The 19,186-nt window shown below is 39.8% G+C and overlaps 1 protein-coding gene across 5 annotated transcripts in view; it reads right to left on the bottom strand.

Moving 5' to 3' along the window:
- The window catches only part of eps15l1a (epidermal growth factor receptor pathway substrate 15-like 1a), a 46,090-nt gene that overhangs the window by 25,714 nt on the left and 1,190 nt on the right, over positions 1-19,186 (bottom strand). For all 5 annotated transcript variants that reach the window (XM_017478612.3, XM_053683203.1, XM_017478613.3 and 2 more), the window contains exons 2-15: positions 16,620-16,661; positions 13,461-13,550; positions 12,120-12,167; positions 11,902-11,997; positions 11,367-11,429; positions 10,015-10,140; positions 9,831-9,890; positions 8,885-9,127; positions 8,270-8,427; positions 7,671-7,821; positions 7,379-7,441; positions 6,105-6,190; positions 1,067-1,139; positions 98-259 (exon numbers count right to left, since the gene is read on the bottom strand). In XM_017478612.3, coding sequence (XP_017334101.1) covers positions 98-259; positions 1,067-1,139; positions 6,105-6,190; positions 7,379-7,441; positions 7,671-7,821; positions 8,270-8,427; positions 8,885-9,127; positions 9,831-9,890; positions 10,015-10,140; positions 11,367-11,429; positions 11,902-11,997; positions 12,120-12,167; positions 13,461-13,550; positions 16,620-16,661 — 1,461 coding nt within the window. The remainder of the gene's footprint in view (positions 1-97; positions 260-1,066; positions 1,140-6,104; positions 6,191-7,378; positions 7,442-7,670; positions 7,822-8,269; positions 8,428-8,884; positions 9,128-9,830; positions 9,891-10,014; positions 10,141-11,366; positions 11,430-11,901; positions 11,998-12,119; positions 12,168-13,460; positions 13,551-16,619; positions 16,662-19,186) is intronic.

Consider the following 19,186-nt stretch of genomic DNA (forward strand, 5'->3'; position numbering starts at 1 on the left):
CACTTTACAATCAAAAGAGCTTTTCTTTTAAAGACTGTATTCATGTCAATGACCTCAGGACTGGAACCTTGTGATGAAGGGGATATGTTGCGCTCACCATTTGGGACTCCTCCTGGCACTTCTGTCGTACTTCATTGAGCATGTCCTCCAGCTTGGCCTTCTGCTGGTCCATCTCGTCCAGTCGGTCCTGAGCGTCCTGCTTCTGGGCCTCCAGTTCCTGCAAACTGCACGTCTCTCGGTCCAGATCATTCTGCATTTCCTGTATATCAGAACCGAAGCAAAGGGTGAAATCTAGACTTTTATTTCACTTTAAATCAATTTCAGTGTCCTCAATGCAAGTCATCAAGTCACGAATATCACTTCAGTTACTGAAGAGGTTTACAGTAACAGTGCGAGCATGAACACAGTTACAATCAGTCCCTCCAGGATTTTGCGATCGCAGAAATGAATGCAAAATCAAGTAAAGGAGTTTGAGCAGTTTTCAAAATTACTGCAAATTTGGGCCAAAACGCATCATGTGACGTCAGCACTTTCGGCCAAACCTGTTCGATTCACATGTGCCGAACATGAGTACAGTTAAAAGCTCTCATTTACCAACAAACATCACTGCAATTTTGCCAATTCAAGTAGCTTTCTGCAAAAATAAATAAATAATTGACAAAAACTGTTGCATTACAAATTTTGAAAAAAAAGACGCAGCAAATTTAAGCATTTTTGACCACAAATTTTAAGGAGCTAGCTGAAAATGTTGGTCAATATTATTGCATGTGGTCACAAATTAGACACAGCTTTTGTAACACGTGGGTCAATTTCATATTTTAATTAAGTCAATTCATTTTTAACATATTAAAAGAAACTGCTAGATTTTAAAAACAAAGTTAATAAACTTTTCAAACAGTAGAAGCAGAGTGGAGAATCCCTAAAACTGGTGATATACTTCAAGAGACGCTAGAAAAAAATGAAAACAGTATGTGCGGTTTATAGTTCCTGTAAGCTGTGCAGGTGGTAAAAAGCTGCCAGCGTCACAGCACTCATCAGCTTTGTACATTTCAACATTTCACCACACCTGAACCTCAGTAGTTTTGTGTCTGATGGTTTCCTCTGCCTCCCTGATGTCTTGCTCCAGTGTGTATTTCTCCCTGATAACACAAAGAGACAAAGAACAGGACACAAATTTAATAAGAACATGAGAAAAAAAAAAAAAAAAGACCTGCCTCCTCCACCAACAAGCAACGTCACAGAAACTCAAAACCAAAGAGCTGAGAAAGAAAGATTTACCTGAGCGCGTCCCAGTGAGTGAATGCGAGGGTGCTGTGGCAGCATGAAGAGTGAGTGACGAGAACAAAAGATTTCATAAAACATAAGTAAAAGGTAGAGATGTGGCAGAGGGGGAGCAGAAACTCATCCACAGCTCACTTCCTCTAATGTTTTAGCTCTAACGTGAGCTTTTTACCAACAGCTTTAATTTATCTACAGAGCAACAGGGACACACTCACTTGTGAGCTTGAGGAGGAGGCATTAAACCCCAAACTGAGATGGAGAGGACACGGGGAGGCTTTTATTTTAACGAAGACTAATATTCACAGATAAAAAGAGCAGCCACCAGCACATAATTACATCAACAGCTTAAGGTGTAGTGTAGGAATTCCCAAACATTTAGGGCAAATGACTCCAAACGGACATTATGACTTTTCTGTGACCCCAAGCCTTGTACTACGGTACATGTTTTAAATAGCAGATTTACAATTTAGGACTTTATGTACAGTGAGGGAAAGAAGTATTCGATCCCCTGCTGATTTTGTACGTTTGCCCACTGACAAAGAAATGATCAGTCTATAATTTTAATGGTAGATTTATTTGAACAGTGAGAGACAGAATAACAAGAAAATCCAGAAAAACACGTCAAAAATGTTATGAATAGATTTGCATTTTAATGAGGGAAATAAGTATTTGACCCCTCTGCAAAACATGACTTAGTACTTGGTGGCAAAACCCTTGTTGGCAATCACAGAGGTCAGACGTTTCTTGTAGTTGGCCAGCAGGTTTGCACACATCTCAGGAGGGATTTTGTCCCACTCCTCTTTGCAGATCTTCTCCAAGTCATTAAGGTTTCGAGGCTGACGTTTGGCAACTCGAACCTTCAGCTCTCTCCACAGATTTTCTATGGGATTAAGGTCTGGAGACTGGCTGGGCCACTCCAGGACCTTAATGTGCTTCTTCTTGAGCCACTCCTTTGTTGCCTTGGCCGTGTGTTTTGGGGCATCGTCATGCTGGAATACCCATCCACGACCCATTTTCAATGCCCTGGCTGAGGGAAGGAGGTTCTCACCCAAGATTTGACGGTACATGGCCCCGTCCATCGTCCCTTTGATGCGGTGAAGTTGTCCTGTCCCCTTAGCAGAAAAACACCCCCAATGCATAATGTTTCCACCTCCATGTTTGACGGTGGGGATGGTGTTCCAGGGGTCATAGACAGCATTCCTCCTCCTCCAAACACGGCGAGTTGAGTTGATGTCAAAGAGCTCCATTTTGGTCTCATCTGACCACAACACTTTCACCCAGTTGTCCTCTGAATCATTCAGATGTTCATTGGCAGTCTTCAGACGGGCATGTATATGTGCTTTCTTGAGCAGCGGACCTTGCGGGCGCTGCAGGATTTCAGTCCTTCACGGTGTAGTGTGTTACCAATTGTTTTCTTGGTGACTATGGTCCCAGCTGCCTTGAGATCATTGACAAGATCCTCCAGTGTAGTTCTGAGCTGATTCCTCAGTGTTCTCATGATCATTGCAAGTCCACGAGGTGAGATCTTGCATGGAGCCCCAGGCTGAGGGAGATTGACAGTTCTTTTGTGTTTCTTCCATTTGCGAATATTCGCACCAACTGTTGTCACTTTCTCACCAAGCTGCTTGGCAATGGTCTTGTAGCCCATTCCAGACTTGTGTAGGTCTACAATCTTGTCCCTGACATCCTTGGACAGCTCTTTGGTCTTGGCCATGGTGGAGAATTTGGAATCTGACTGATTGATTGCTTCTGTGGACAGGTGTCTTTTATACAGGTAACAAACTGATATTAGGAGCACTCCCTTTAAGAGTGTGCTCCTAATCTCAACTCGTTACCTGTATAAAAGACACCTGGGAGCCAGAAATCTTTCTGATTGAGAAGGGGTCAAATACTTATTTCCCTCATTAAAATGCAAATAAATTTATAACATTTTTGACGTGCGTTTTTCTGGATTTTCTTGTTGTTATTCTGTCTCTCACTGTTCAAATAAATCTACCATTAAAATTATAGACTGATCATTTCTTTGTCAGTGGGCAAACGTACAAAATCAGCAGGGGATCAAATACTTCTTTCCCTCACTGTACACTACCCATCAAAAGTTTAGATACCCTCGTTCTTTATTTTTATTTTTCCACATTTTAGAATAATAATAAAGTCATCAAAACTCTAGCATAGCACAAATGGAACTGTGGGAATTATGTTGTGATAAAAAATCCAAAATAAATCCAAATAATTTAGTATTTTAGCATCTTCAAAAGTAGACGCCCTTTTTGCCTAGAATTTCCAGAAATGTATTCTTGGCATTTTCTCAACCAATTTCTTGAGGAATCCCCCTGAGATGATTTTTAAACAGTATTAAAGGAGTTCCCACCTACACTGGACACTTATTGGCTGCTTTTTGGAATATTCGCTCCAAGTCATCCATTAAAAAAAAAAAAAAAAAAATCCTTGTTAATAAAATGTTAGTTTTCTAAAGAAAGAAAGTAAGTATACAATGTGAGATATAATGCTAGTTTAACAGAGGTAGATGGATGGAAAGATTTGTCCTATACTTAGTGCAGCATGTCAGGAGAGTGAAAAAGACTACAATAGCATGTACACTATTCATTTAAACGTGGCTTGTTTGAATGTGACTCCAAGTAACAGTCCCAATAAAATCCATCTTCGATATTTTTAATTTATAAATTAAATGAATAAACAAAAGAGGAGATTGTGAGTTTCTCTCACGATCCCATTTGTAAATCAAGCGATCCTTTAATCTTGGAACCCCTGGTGTAGAGGTACACTGTCAGTTAAAAGTTTCTGAACAAGCAGTGAGCACAAGTGACTAGCAATCCACTATATGGTGTTGCACTCTCTCATCTTCATGCTAAAGCTCTGACAAAAATCATGCATGCTGCATGTCAAATAATAAATAAAAATCATCCAAGCATGTTTGTGCTCTGTTTCTTGCAACCATCTGATCAGCAGTCCTTCCAGATTGGTGGAAAAGGCGTCAGGGCCCTACGGTAACAATTTCTTGAGGAGCACTTCATAATAATTTAGGAGCTTACTTTATTTATTTATTTATTTTTAACAGATGGTAATGTTAATGTGCCACAATATAATGCACACGTAGGCATGAGAAAACTTGAGCTTGTCAATGATGACAGAATTTAAGAACATAGTGTGAGCCATGACACATTAATTTACCTTCTGATAAACTAAATACAATATTTTCAGATAATTTTACAGACTGTATGCAAAAAAACAACAACAACTTTAAACTGTTCCACCTTGTAAACAAATACAATAAACCTCAATGAAGTGTTTGAAGTCTGCTCCTCTTAAGTATATATTTAAAGCTACACTATTAGACATTTTCCCAATTCTCCAAAGCCAATTCTCAAACCGCTCTGTATACATTGTGTATATATCTGAATAATCCCATATAGGATGTGATTGGGCAAGTTCATTTACTCATCAGATTCAAAGCGCTTTAGTTGGGGTTCAGTAGGGACGCTCTGATCAGGATTTTTACAGCCGATACCGATTTCTTGTCATGTTGATCGACTGATACCAATCCGGATACCAATCTTTTTTTATTTAAGCTTTCATCAGGAGGCCCGTCATAAACAGTTAAATGTAAGCTCTCTGCTCATGGTCACTGTTAATTGAATTAAAATAATAACAATGAGAAATACTGTTAGTTAACTGATAAGTAAACAAACATAAAATATTTATTTTTTTAAACATCTTAAACAATAAAGATGTCTAATTAAAAGTAGACCAACACAAGCATGATTTGTATTAGGTAAAAGGCTAATAGCCTTCTAAGAAAATAGTGAACTAAGCTTAATATCAAATTGATATTAAATGCAACCTATAGTAATTAAACATTATTTCATTTCACATTTTATTTATATTTTGTGAATTTATTATAATATCTATTTTTTATATTAATGATTTATTTATAACTAAGCACATTTTCTGTCTTTACATTTTATTAGGTTTTTTGTTTAATAGTTGTTCATTTTAGATGGGTTCCCCCAGTACAGTGTTGCCATGTCTGCTGATAACATTGTGTTTTTTGGAGGGATTAAATCAAAACATGAAAACTGGAGTTGACTTTTCTAGTGATATCTGGCAACCTGAGTTTAAATGAAGTGTAAGCGCAGTCTATTAGAGTTGGTGAAGAGAGTGAAGGAGAGCGGCAGTGTACTGTATGTTTACAGACTGAACAGTTGTTACTCTTGATTATGATTGGTGAAGAATTAGTTAATAAAGAAGTTTGCATTAAAACTCACCTTGTAGTGTTAGCAATTATTATTAATTTATTCCACCCGACGCCTACACAATCATGCAGGTCACAGTCGCAGGTTCAGGTCATATTGTGGGATCAGCATAGGATGGCGGTTATGAGATCGGGAAGTTGAGAGAGGCAGATGGTGTACAGTGTTACTCTTGTACGATAATGGCTTCTCTGCAGTATTTACACATCTGTTCGGTTGACTGAGGTGATGAAAAGCAGTGTGAAAGTAACCGTTGTGCGGTATGGAGATGCATTTTGGCCTTGTAGATTTTATTCCGGTTGCATTATACAACTCTGAACAGGTCACTCGCACCGGTTGCGAAGAAATATTTATTCACAGTCACACAAAGTACTTTTCAGTCGCAAATGCTACTGAAACGGTTGCAATGTAGAGCCCTGGGCGTACTTGAGTTTTTCTGAACTGCCCGTTATGAAACAGTTTCACATGAGAGCATTAAAAGGAAGATTGTAAATACTCTTCGCAAGATTAAGGGATTCTAAAGGATGACTGTGCCTCATAACAGGAACATACCTCTGCAGCTGAGCAATCTCCTGACTCAGATCATCCAGCTCTTTGATTCCTGTAAATTCGCCAGACCCCACAGAGCTGGAGCTGTCCTACAGACGTTCACACACACGCGCACACACGCACACACACACACCCCCCACTTAGCTTTACATCCTCCATAAGGAAGGCAACACCACAGCACCAAACAGAAGGGTAAACCACCACACAGGAAACCACCACGACAGGAGAAGAGAATAGACGAGGTGCTCCGGGTTCATCGCCATGTTTTCTACAACACACATCACTATCACAACACAAATGCTTTTCAACACAACACTGCTGCTAAAAGCATTTGTTGATTCCTTTTTTTTTTTGTACATTTTTACATACCCATGACTTGTACATTATTGTCTGATATAAGAATGGCACATCAGCAGCATTAAATATGAAAAAGAAAAATGTTTGATGAGCTACATTCTCCTTCTGTTTAGGTTTTTACAAAATGAATGTGACTACTGTAGCTTCTGGACAATAAGTCACTCCAGAGTATTACACACTCCATACATGTTGTCTGCTCACATTATAGCACAATGTTGTTGAATTCTGGGTTCTAAAGGTGTTCATAAATTTTCATTAACAGCAGCTCTGACAGTAGTGCAGCTGCAAATCACAGGTTTATATTAACGCGGTTGTTCTAAAACATTATAGTTTCTATAGCACAACGACTTAGAGTAAAAAACGTAAAACTGTTGATCTGATGATGTTTTCTGTAAGGAGCTGTTTATTTCATATTTATGGAAGGAGTCTCCAGTGTCACCTCTTTGTAACAGTCAGACGTAAAGCTGTAACTTTCTGGTTTCTCAGTAGAATGATAAGGTATGATTTAGATTTGCACTAGTGCTACAAGACTAATTTAGACGTAATAGAAATCTTTCACCTAAAATCGTTTTTGTTTTGGTAATTTTTGTCACACACTTTAAACCAGATCCAATCCTTACATAATAGTGAAAGATGACAGAAGCCAGAATTGTACCAGAAAGAATATAAGAAACTAACTTGAATCTAAATATTTCTATTTTACGGAATCCTTTATTTGAAAATGAGATGATGTAGCATACGTATTTGGAGCAAAGATGTAATTCTGCTTGGTTGATTGACTACATTTGCAGGAAGGACACTCTATATTTCATTCTCCAATTGACTGAAGTTTTTAAAAACTTTGACTGTCAAAATTAGCATACATATTTATACACATATAAATCACATGAACAGCTTTAAAATCAGCAGCATGGACTCACTCTGCGCATTTCATTCAGGGCTACCATCTCCGAGCCCACGGGCGTCATGTACCCCGACATATTCTGCAAAGAAAAAAGATCCATAATAACAGTATGTTAAACTTTACTTAACCAGCCTAGACCAAGGGTGCTAAATATCATTACTGATAGTGCAAGCTGTCTCACAGCTCAGCAACCAATTTTTAAGGCCTTCATTAGTTGTTGAAAAACTTCAGAAGTTCAAAATTACTATTATTTGTCATGTCTGACCTTTGTCTCTTTATTCTACAATCAGTAAGGTTTAGTTACTCACAGGGGTTCCTCTCTCGGATGGAGGGATCATGTCTGGGGTCAGGGCCTGAGGAGGATCCATTCCTTTGCTCACTTTCTGCTGAATGAAGTACATGGCCAGTGCGAACTGCTCTCGGCTCAGCTTGCCAATCTGCCGTGTGTCTGACAAAGCCCTAGAGAGATAACAGGCTGAATGTTACACACTGCAACAATGTAAAATATACAACCATACATTTATCACCTACCTTGCCACACCCCTTCAGCTCTCTGAAACCCTTGCCTGGCCACGCCCCTTCAGCTCTCTGAAACCCTCATCCGGCCACGCCCCCTCCGCTCTCTGAAACCCTCACTTGGCCACACCCCCTCAGCTCTCAAACAATTACTGGGCCCTGCCCCTTCAGCTACGTGAAACATACACTTGGCCACGCCCCATCAGCTCTCTGAAACGTCCACCTGGCCACACCCCTTCAACTCTCTAAAACATTTGCCTCTTGGCAATGTCCTCTCAGCTCCCTGGAGTGTCCACCCGTCCCTACCCACCCTGCATTGTATTTATATACTATTACTTTCTTGTCATGAATTAGCTGTGTATTATTCTACACCAGTACACTTGGTTCTCACCATATATGTGCTAAAAGGTTTTGTGGAAGGCCAGACTGCATAAAGATCTCTTTCACTTCTTGACCGCTGACAAAGCCGTCAAGGTCGACGTCCGTTTTGAGGAAGATGTCGTCGTAGCGTCCTCTGTCTGCCGCTGGCACTACCCAGTTCACAGAGTGCTAATGACACATAAAAGGGGGGGGGGGGGGGGGGGGGGGATCATAGAATCATAGGAAGCTTATAAATTATGTAAAGAGCTTTTAGTAGTTCACTCTGCACACTGTAACAGAGCTGCACCTGAACTAAAGCACTTCAGCAGGATGTCATCATTAATAATTCACACCTTCTCTTTAGAGATGATCAATAAAAATAAAAAAAGGAGTGTTGAATGGTTCCACTACAATCATATTTTAGTGGAACCATCTGCTTCCTCTTTACATGAGTGTTTCCTACATTCTGTGCTATAATGTCACATAGCTAGCTGTTTCTAACATACAGTAAAGAAAATATTATAACACAACACCAATCTGAAAACTTCAATGATATTAGGTAAACACGGACTTAGAACTTGTTTGGGGAAAAGGCTTTAAGAGTGTGTGTCTACATTGGTTTGAGTGTGTGTGTGTGTGTTTGTACCTGTGTGGATTTGAGTGTGTGTTTAGGTGACAGACTCCCGGCGCTGTTCAGAGAGTTCATGCTGCCATGTGATGGTGTAGATCGCAGGCTGTCTTTAGGAGGAGGTGGGCTTCCTGGCATCACAGGTGTCATGCTGGATAAGGAGCCCACAGACTTCTTGCGTTTGGATGGAGGGATGAGGGAGGAGGGCAGAACAGAGGGAACAGGCTCTTTCTCCAGAGCACGGTACACCAGGTGCATGGCCTGAAGGAGAAAACAGACCGGTTTATAAGAACATATTTAAACACATTTTAAATCCTCCACAATCACATACATTTTAAAGATACTTTAATAAAACCGTGATTCACAAAACCAACATGGGCTGCAGGCTCGTGATGACGTTTTTCTGTACCTGAAATTGTCTCACATTGTTACCACCGCAAATTTTTCCTTTTTAGAGCCTGTCAGAAAGCCTTTTATTAAAAGATCAAGAATTCCTATCCGTAAGATAAATAATTTTTATCCGTTTATATATCTACGAGGTTAGTTCCTGTTCTCACTTACGTTACAGCAGCTATAAAAAGTCGTTCATTCACCAGCAACAGTTTTTTTCTCTCTTGAATATAATAAACCAAAAAACACAGCTTGTTGTGTTACCACAACCGAGAAACCGCAAAACGTTTTTAAAAATCCCTTATCCTGAAGATGTCCAAAAACTTAGTTACAGACTCTTACAAAGTGATAACACTGGAGACTCTTTCCACAAATGTGACATGTCTACCTACAGACAAGTTCTCCATATCAATGATTACACTTTTTTTTTTTTTTTTTACTGCTGTTACCATAGAAACGATAACACATTAGATTGAGCATGTTAATATAAACCTGTGTTTCATAACTGAGCTACTGCTGCTATAGAAAGCTAATCAACACTTTCTGACCAATCCCAATAGAGTGTTTAACTCACCACTGCAAACTCGTCCTTGTCCAGGTGCCCATCTTTATCAATATCACTCAAATCCCAAACCTGGTTAAAGTAAAATGACAATTTTACAGCACATTCACAGGAAATCTAGTCACAACACACTATACAGATAGGCTGTGAAATAAATCCAAACAACAGATTCATCCTTGTTAAGTAATGAATGTACCTTTCCTAGCACATCCACTGGCAGCTTTGAGTTCATAAGAACTGGCTTGACCTTTTCTCCAGAGAGTAATCCATTTACAGGCACAAGACTGTCAAAAATACCATCAAACTTGCTTTTCTCTTCAGGCTGCAAACCACAAACACAAACACGATGAACGTGGGTTGAGTGGATCTCGGATAAACAAACACCTGATTAAAACTGGGTTATCCAATAACGCACAGCACTCGAGTCAACAGTCAGCTACCGATATTCGTGTCCTTCGTGATTACCTCAATAAGGCAGAATATTAACCTAACAAGCAAAGAGTTGTTTTCATCAGTGTTTTCAATATCAATGCATATAAATAACTACAGACAAATCTTTTAAAAATTGGTGTTCTTTTGATTACCTCTGGCGCATTAAAGATGCAGTTTATAGTATGATTTGAAATCACAGGTTATAAAGATGCCTTAATAAAAACCATGATTCCCAGGAACACCATGCAATGGGAAGTGCTAGTTTGTTTGTTTTTTATTTCAGGGTTCTGTTTACCATCTTCTGTCCCAGAAATTACAAGTAGTACATAACTAATAAGTAGTTTGAACATGGAGGGTGGCTCAGTTCATGGACAAAGCTCTGTCAGTGTTGTCACTACAACTGCAAGTGAAGAATTTTGATTTATTACTGACTGATCCTTTAAGAACAAAACCTGTTTAGCACAGTGAGGGTAAATCAGGTTAAGCTTAAAAAAAAAAAAAATGATCAAAAGATGTCATAAAGTCATATCTCTCTGCGGGTATTGCCTGGTTTTCCACTGAAGGTAAGTAGGGTTGAGCCTGGCCAGTGCCGGGATGGGAGACCTCATGGGGAAAACTAAGGTTGTTGCTGGAAGTGGTATTAGTGAGAGCATGGGGTGCTCACCCTGTGGTCTGTGTGGGTCCTAATGCCTCATTACAGTGAAGGGACACTATACTGTAAAAAGAGCACTGTCTATAAGATGAGACGTTAAACCGAGGTCCTGACTCCTACTCTGTGCTCATTAAAAATCCCAGGACACTTCTCGTAAAAGAGTAGGGGTATACCCCGGTGTCCTGGTCAAACTCCCCCACTGGCCCTTATCTATCATGGCCCCCTAATAAACTCCATCCCTGAATTGGCTACATCACTCTCCTCTCGACTAATAACCAGTGTGTGCTGGTGGTTCTGGCGCACTATGTCTGCTGTTGCATCATCCAGGTGGATGCTACATAATAGTAGTAGTTGAGGAGATTCCCCTCCCATACTATGTAAAGCGCTTTGAGTGCCAGGAAAAGAGCTATATAAAGTTAACTGTAACTAACTCACTAATTCTGCTTAATGATTCAAAGACTTACTCTAACGGCCCAATGGCTGTCCGTTGTTGAAGCACCACTTAATGACGGGCTACTGGAGTCCTTCTGGGATACAAAATCATGTTAATGGTCATGCCAGGATCCTCGTATAATATTTGTGCTATATGTCTCAGGGTGCTTTCACATATACAGTGTTTAATGCATCTGAACACAGAAGTAAATGGTTCTTTAGGCAGGTGAGAACACAGCAATCACACTCCGGTGCGGACCAAAACTACCAAGAGCGTCGTCATCTTGGTCCACTTTCAAATTGACTTGGAAAGTGCTTCGACTCTGAATCGGCTGTAGAAAGTGAATCAAATGCACTGTGATTTGTACTCAGCAAACGAAAGAGCAATACAAGGATGTTTTCAGACCTACAATAACCTTTTTTTTTTTTACTTTTGATTCGCTATTGTACCAAAGTATGTGCATTGTGTGATACCAAACCAAACAGCAAACAATCCAAAAGTAAAACACACTAATGTGAAAGCACCCTCAGAGACCTTTTCTCTCTTCTGCAACGTTAAACACTTACAAATTTCGGAGGAGGGACGGTGAGGTTTAAACTTGTAAGAGAGACATCCTGACCGCTCTGCGCACAGGCCACGAGCCGTAAAGCGACATAAAATCCCTGTTAAACGTAAACACAGTGCGAATATACAAATCAGATGATCTGCCTTGTATTCAAACAGTCGTTAATCAGTGATTGAGGATTCACTTAAAGCCTAAAAGAAGAGAAAACATGTGTTTGACCTGCTTGTCCAAGAAACCTTTTCCATCAGGATCAGCAAGGTCCCAGATCTGTGGAAGAAATAGGAACATCAGAGAGAACCCAAAGAGATTTACACTGCCTGGCCAAAAACAAAACAAACACAAAAAACAGCACACACTTAAATTTCAATTTAGCTTTGATTACAGCACGTGTTCATCGATGTGACATTTATTTCCATCCACAGCTGCATTCATTTTTGTCCAAGATCTTATATTGAGGACGGAAGAGTCGAACCAGTTCGTAAAGTCCTCTCCAGCACATCCTAAAGACTTTCAATGGGGTTAAGGTCAGGACTCTCTGGTGGCCAATTCATGTGTGAAAATGATTCCCCGTGCTCCCTGAACCACTCTTTCACAATCCCGATGAATCTTGACATTGTCATCCTGGAATATGCCTTTGTCACCATGGAAGAAAAAAAATCAATTGATGGGATAACCTGGTCACATTCAGGTACTCAGCTGACTTCATTTTACTGCTACATAAGATTAGTGAGTCTAGACCTGACTGATTGAAGCAACCCCAGATCATAACACTTCCTCCAGAGGCTTGTACAGCAGGCACAGTGCATGATGGGTGCATCGCTTCAAGTGCTTCCCTTCTCAGCCTGACGCACCCATCGCTTTGGAATAGGGTAAATCTGGACTCATGGACCACATGACCTTTTTTCGATCGCTCCACAGTTCAATCTTTATGCTCCCTAGCAAACTGAAGTCATTTTATCTGATTAGCCTCACAGCCGTTTATTCCCAATCCTGTAAGTTCTCATCACATTGTGCGTGTGGAAACGCTTTTATTTTAGCTAATAAACATAGCCATGAGTTCTACTGTCGATATTTCACAATGTGATGTCATCAAACGGTTTAAAGATCTCAGATCACGATCATTTGTTTTGAACCTTCATTTCACCGCCCTCATTTCTTCCTCAAAAGTTGACATTTCACCACTCTCCTTCCAGGCTTTAATAATGCGTTGGGCAGTTCTTAACCCAGTTCCAGGGATTTCAGCAATCTTCTTAGTTGTTTTCTTATCTTGATGCAGGCCAATACTTTACCCCCTTCTGGAACACGAACATCTTTTCCATGACCATGAGATACGTCTGCCGACACGGTTGTTTAAGAAGTGAGAAGCTACACGCTGCATCAGATAGGGTTAAAAGAATTTTTGCGAGCTAAAACTTATCAAATCACTGCAGTAATTATACAATCATAGGCTGTTAAGTATTTGCTCATTTAAATCCAAACAGTGTCCTGTTTTTTTGGCCAGGCAGTGTATATTTTTAGGAATATTAAGAATTCCCAGACAGATACATTTCTCTCCTTCACCTTTCCCAGAGTGATATCCGGCAGGCCTGATTTCTTCAGAAACAAAGCAGCCTCTGTAGGTCTGACCCTCCCTGTGTTTCCTGGATCGACCTTTCAGGGCAGAAAACCATAAAAACATCGAGATGCTCAGGAAATAAAAGGTAGCAATATATATAATTTCACAAACACATTTCTCTAGATACAGCTATCTACACGTTATTTACGTGGCACAGTCTCCTATCAGTAAGCCCTGCCTGGCAAAGTTTAAAGGCAGAATTGTAGCAGAAAGTTGGAAGTGATGGAGATGATACCTCAAGCCCTGTCCCAGATGGTGTGCTAAGCGCTGTAGTTCCTCTCCAAGTCAAAAGTTTTGCATAATTTGGCACCAAAGTCACTTGGTTTACCATTCATGATGAAACAGAAATCCCAATTTTTGGCTTCCAAGTTGAGATCAGGATTCTCACTCACCATTATTTGATTAATTTTGGTAGGAATATTATTCATCCATCCATCCATCCATTTATTGTACCATTTATTCTACACAGGGTCACGGGGAGTATGGGGCCTATCTCAATGGACTCGGGGCAAGAGGCGCGCACACACACACACACACACACACACACACACACACACACACACACACACACACACACTACGGACAATCTGAAAATGCTAATCAGCGTACAACGCATGTCTTTGGACTGGGGGAGGAAAACAGAGTGCCTGAAGGAAACCCCTGAAGCACAGGAAGAATATACAAACTCCACACACACAGGGCGGAGGCAGGATTCGAACCCCCAAACCCATTTTCCTAGCGATTGTTTCTGAATGATGGCTCTTATGCATTTTACCTTACTGATTTATTGCAAACACTGATATCAATAGCTGCATAAATAATTTGTCTTCGTTTCTATTCTAGTGTCGAGAGACTCATCACCACTTATGAGTGAGAATCAGTGTTGATAATCACGCTCCATGTATAAGAACTCACTGGTTTTGAGGTTTCATTCATTTCATACATTTAGTCATTAGTTGTTTGTTTAGTAATTGGGAAGGTAATATTCAGTCCATAATATTTAAGGATTTGTTTAAGTGAGCACATTGTTTCTCCCCCCTTTTCCCCCCTGGCACTTTTCTTGAATTGAGTTGCACTGAGAAATAAATCGTGCAGGGCTGCAAATAACAATTATTTTGATAAACGATTAATATTTTGATTATTTCTTTGATTAATAGGCCAGTTTTTATTTCCTGTATTTTTTCGAAAAAACGTTATTTCACATTCTGCCCGATGTTGTCCTTCAAACTTTGTGCAAATTGAAGGCTATGAAAAATTTATTAAATGTATCTCTGTGGGTTGTTATACATGTGAATTTTTTTTTTAAATATTAACATTATATTTTGAGAACAAAACATTAAAAAAAAACCTGCTTGTCCACAGGCTTTAAAGCAGAAGTTAAATCACTATATTTAAAAGCTAAAAAAGATAAACAAAAGCACAAACTAAGTGATAACTGGTAAGAGGGTGAATGTTCTGCAGTAACAAACACATTCATCTGAACACAGTAACATGTTCCTTTATTCTGTAAATGTAGGACACTCATTTATATACAGTTACATATAATAACCCCATTACAGTTACTGCTCCCATACACAATTACTTTTGTTTCCAAATTATTGCTAAATACATCAAAATATTTTTGATCAAAATGTATATTTTAGACAGTTATTGTGTTTCCTTTCTATGGCACGCTGTTTGATGCGCATGCGTGGACTCATTCAGTGAAGTTTAATGGAGACTCGCTTGCTGTCAGGACGAGACTTTATGTAAAATGGAAATACTGGCGTGAATTTCTAACATTTACAGATAAGGATATAAAGGTAAAAATGTCATTTCTGAGCTGAAGAAAACATGAGTGGAACACATTAAACAGCACACGCATCTGTCACAGCATCCCACACAAGCCACGTTAATACACTTACAGGTTTGTTTGACGCGCTTAATATAAAATACTCATGTTTTGGATGATCTGGATCGCGCACTTTTCCCGCAGCAGCAGCACATTCTGTGACCTCCGCTGTTTTTCAGATGTGTTTTATTCATAGAAACGCGTTTTTCACCATTGTGAAGTGACGTCACTGACGGGGGCTAGCCACAGTGACATCACAGACCCAACTAACCCATCATGAAATTCGATTATTTTAATCATCGTTTATGGAGTTGTCGATTATTAGTTGTTGCAGCTCTAATATCGATTTTAAAGGAAAAATCCACCCTGAACGATCTGTATGTCTATCTTTATAATAAGCGTTTGATCATCAAGGGCAGTGTTGTCTTGCAATGAAACTCAAGTTTTGAGTTTAAACTTCTTTCATCACAATTTTCACTTTGGTTAACGGTTTCCTATGTTACCCATGATGCCTTTCAACTCCCTGCTCATAGTTTTGCAGTGGCATTTAGCCCTTGCTTCATCTCTACCTAAAGACTGTGATGCAGCGGTGCTTTAGCCCTTCAGTCTGTCCGGCTCTCTCCCCTCCGCATCTGTACACTCTACTCAAACAGATCAGCTTCCAAAGCCTCAACGTTCATGCAGATACCGTCATCAACGCCATCGCCCTCGTCATCTTGTAGATTGTTACCTAGCCGAGTCGTAACGTCGCTGGAACATGGGGAGTGAAAAAAAACAAGCTCTTGCTCTCCTGATTTTAGGAGCTAACAGTGAAACTTTTAGATATTCCTTAAGTTTGCTTTTAGATATTCCTTAAGTTTGAGATTGTTTTCTTCAATTTCTTCTCCAATTCAACACAATATAACTTTGTAACTGCACTAGAAATAAACGAATGTTCTCCTCTGATGTCGGTGCTGCACAAAACTGCTAACACTTCTCATAGAAATAACAAAAATCAGCTGATAAAATAGCACCAGAAACAGTAAACACATCACAAGCATTTCAATATACGCATATTTAATGTCTTTCAGGGAGTTTTACTGTAATACAATTTTTGTGCAGGTAATACAAGGATATCAGGAATTGGCCAATACTCAGATCTATGATATCAGTATTATACAGGAAGGGGGGGGGGGGGGGGGGGGGGGGGGGCAGGACTGATGCATCTTTATTGAAGGTGAACCACCCAGATCTTTTTTTTTTAAAGCGTTCCTCCTTGCAGCAGGTGACTTACCTGTCTGTAAAAACTTTCATACACTGGGTTCCCACTCGACAGCTAAAAAGACAAAACAACAACAAGCATTTTTCAGTGTTGTGTGTTAACTGAAGCGCTTAATTGTTTTAATTTACATACTGGACTGAAGTGTGCCTAGAAATGTCAAAGTGTATGCCTTAATTTCTCAACATCCTATTCCTGATTTTTTTTTTTTTTTTTTTTAAACAACGGTGTGATAATATTTTGATTTCTCCTGCAAAACCTGGAGTATTAACTACTTAAACCACACTAGAAGGGAAAAAGTCAATCGTCTCTGTTGTGTGCGTGTGGGGGCGTTTTGGTAGTTCCGACGAGAAACAGCAGTAGCTGCGCATAGCTTCTAAAGCTAACTAGTTAAACACTAATTAAATTCCTCAGTAACACGTGGTTTGATTTCCAAGGTACACTCCTTGTTCTGAGATTAGAGTGGGAAAGCAAGCAGGCTGTTTGCTTGTTTGTTTTAGAGTTTACTGCCATAACAGCTTCCGGCTATTTCATAGCAAATACATATGTTAATCAAACATTCAATACAATTCAGCTGAAAAAAGTCAGACATTTCTGTACAACAAGATGTGACTCTATAGGGAAAGTGGTGGCTTGAAGGTAAAGGTTCTGGGTTACTGAACAGAAGGTCGGGGGTTCAAGCCCCAGCACCGTCAGTTGGGCCCCTGAGCAAGGCCCTTAACCCTCTCTGCTCCAGGGGCGCTGATAAAAGGCATTGTCCCGTGACATAAAAACAAAGTATGTTTTACATTCAAGAGAGTATTAAATATTTCCATTTAGGAGGTTCTTGCTACGTACACACACCAGTGGCACCGATGATCTACTAACGAGCAACTTCCTATCAAGACTTTTCTACTTCGTAATGTCTCTATACACATTTATATACAACAGGATATGATGAATCTGTGATTTTAACTTTTTCCCGCTTCCTTTTTTTAAGATTTTTATTTTATTGTATAAAAGTCAAGCAGTAAATGGAAACTAATTGAGGGTTGAAACTACAGCTGTGAGAGAGGAATTGAAGAGACGTCAGACCACGCATGCCATAGGATCGTTGGATTTGTTGGTTTACTGCGTCAAACATAATTTGCATAGAATTGAGAAGATCCTGATCACACATCTCTTGAAATTGCGGCTCTGTGGCATGCACGAACATAGAAAACGAACTTTCACCTGTCGCTTCATCCCTTGCAAGAGTGAACGAATCCATAATTGTGTGTAGTGTTTCACTCATTGTCACTATGTACAGTCTAATCATTGAAAATAAGCTCACTGTAAGTCACTGGGACATCTCCCTCAACTCCATAATAATGTATTGCTTTCTTGGCTGATCCATCAGCACTCTCACTTCCTCTAACTCCCTGATAAACCCCAATACACTTCACTCCAACCAGTCCCAGACTGTTCTGTGTACAAGCATGGAAGCCTGTGTGTGTGTGTGTGTGTGTGTGTGTGTATGTAATACTGTTGTTTGAAAATAATATTTCTCAACACTCATCTCAGTCTCTGTGTTTAAACTCTATTAGAAATGTGGTGCGAGTTGAAAAAACGACAGATCACTTGCATAAACCTATAACTATGAAGAACAAAGCACCCTTGAAATCAAAAATTTTTTGAAGAAGTTTTGTAGCTTTTAGTATGAATGTGTGCTCCAAAACAATGCGAAAATTCACATTTAGAAGATATATGCATTCAAAATTGACCGTCTCTCTCTATCACTAATACGGATCGACAATTCTGATGACATCATTCTGCACTTCAGCTTCTCGTTACATTTTCTGTCCAATCAAATGCTCTCTAGAATCTGAAGTTTCCCGCCCCCGACGTTATAAAAATCACTTTGCTGAAGTTGTTGAGAGAAATCGTATCAGCACGTGAGGGTCGTAAACGTGTCTTTGGCTGTTCAAACGCACAAAACCAAATATTCAATGCAGTGCTGCCAATAAGTTTTATTTTTAAATAGGCTTTCAAAATGATTGGCACTCCTACACTGAACAGTTTCAGAGTGATACCAAAGTGTCAGTATTGATGTGACAATCATTTTGAATACTTACTTAGTAGGGTGGCAATAATTCTGAAGCTAGGTGGCTAACACTGGATGCTATCAGTAGCAGGAATACTGATTTCTGATGATGTGTGAGCTTGTTAAGAGCATTCACAAATCATTAGCGTTCCCCATGAACTGGTTTGAGAGCTGTGATTTCACCCTGTATGCCAGAGTATTAGCTTTTGAAACAGGAAGGCAGAGCGACAACGTGTTAATGTGCTTGAGCAATTTACTCAGCAGCCAATAGCGTTCGAGATATGCCATGCCACGCCCTTGCTGAACTTAAACAAACCTGACAGTATTGCAGTGAACTTGCTAAAAATGGAGTGAGTTTAATAAGAGCCTGGTTTTTTTGAGCTGTGGAGGATTTTTCAGCACCGCCATCACCCATGCCTGTCCATTTTCACCAGGACGATATCCTAGACACTGAAATGCTGTGTTTCTGGAGTTACGCCATACACATTTGAGCTGCGGTTGAGCGTCAGTGGAGAGCCCA

This window comes from Ictalurus punctatus, chromosome 10 (genome assembly GCF_001660625.3).
Source record: "Ictalurus punctatus breed USDA103 chromosome 10, Coco_2.0, whole genome shotgun sequence".
Classification (NCBI taxonomy): Eukaryota; Metazoa; Chordata; class Actinopteri; order Siluriformes; family Ictaluridae; genus Ictalurus; species Ictalurus punctatus.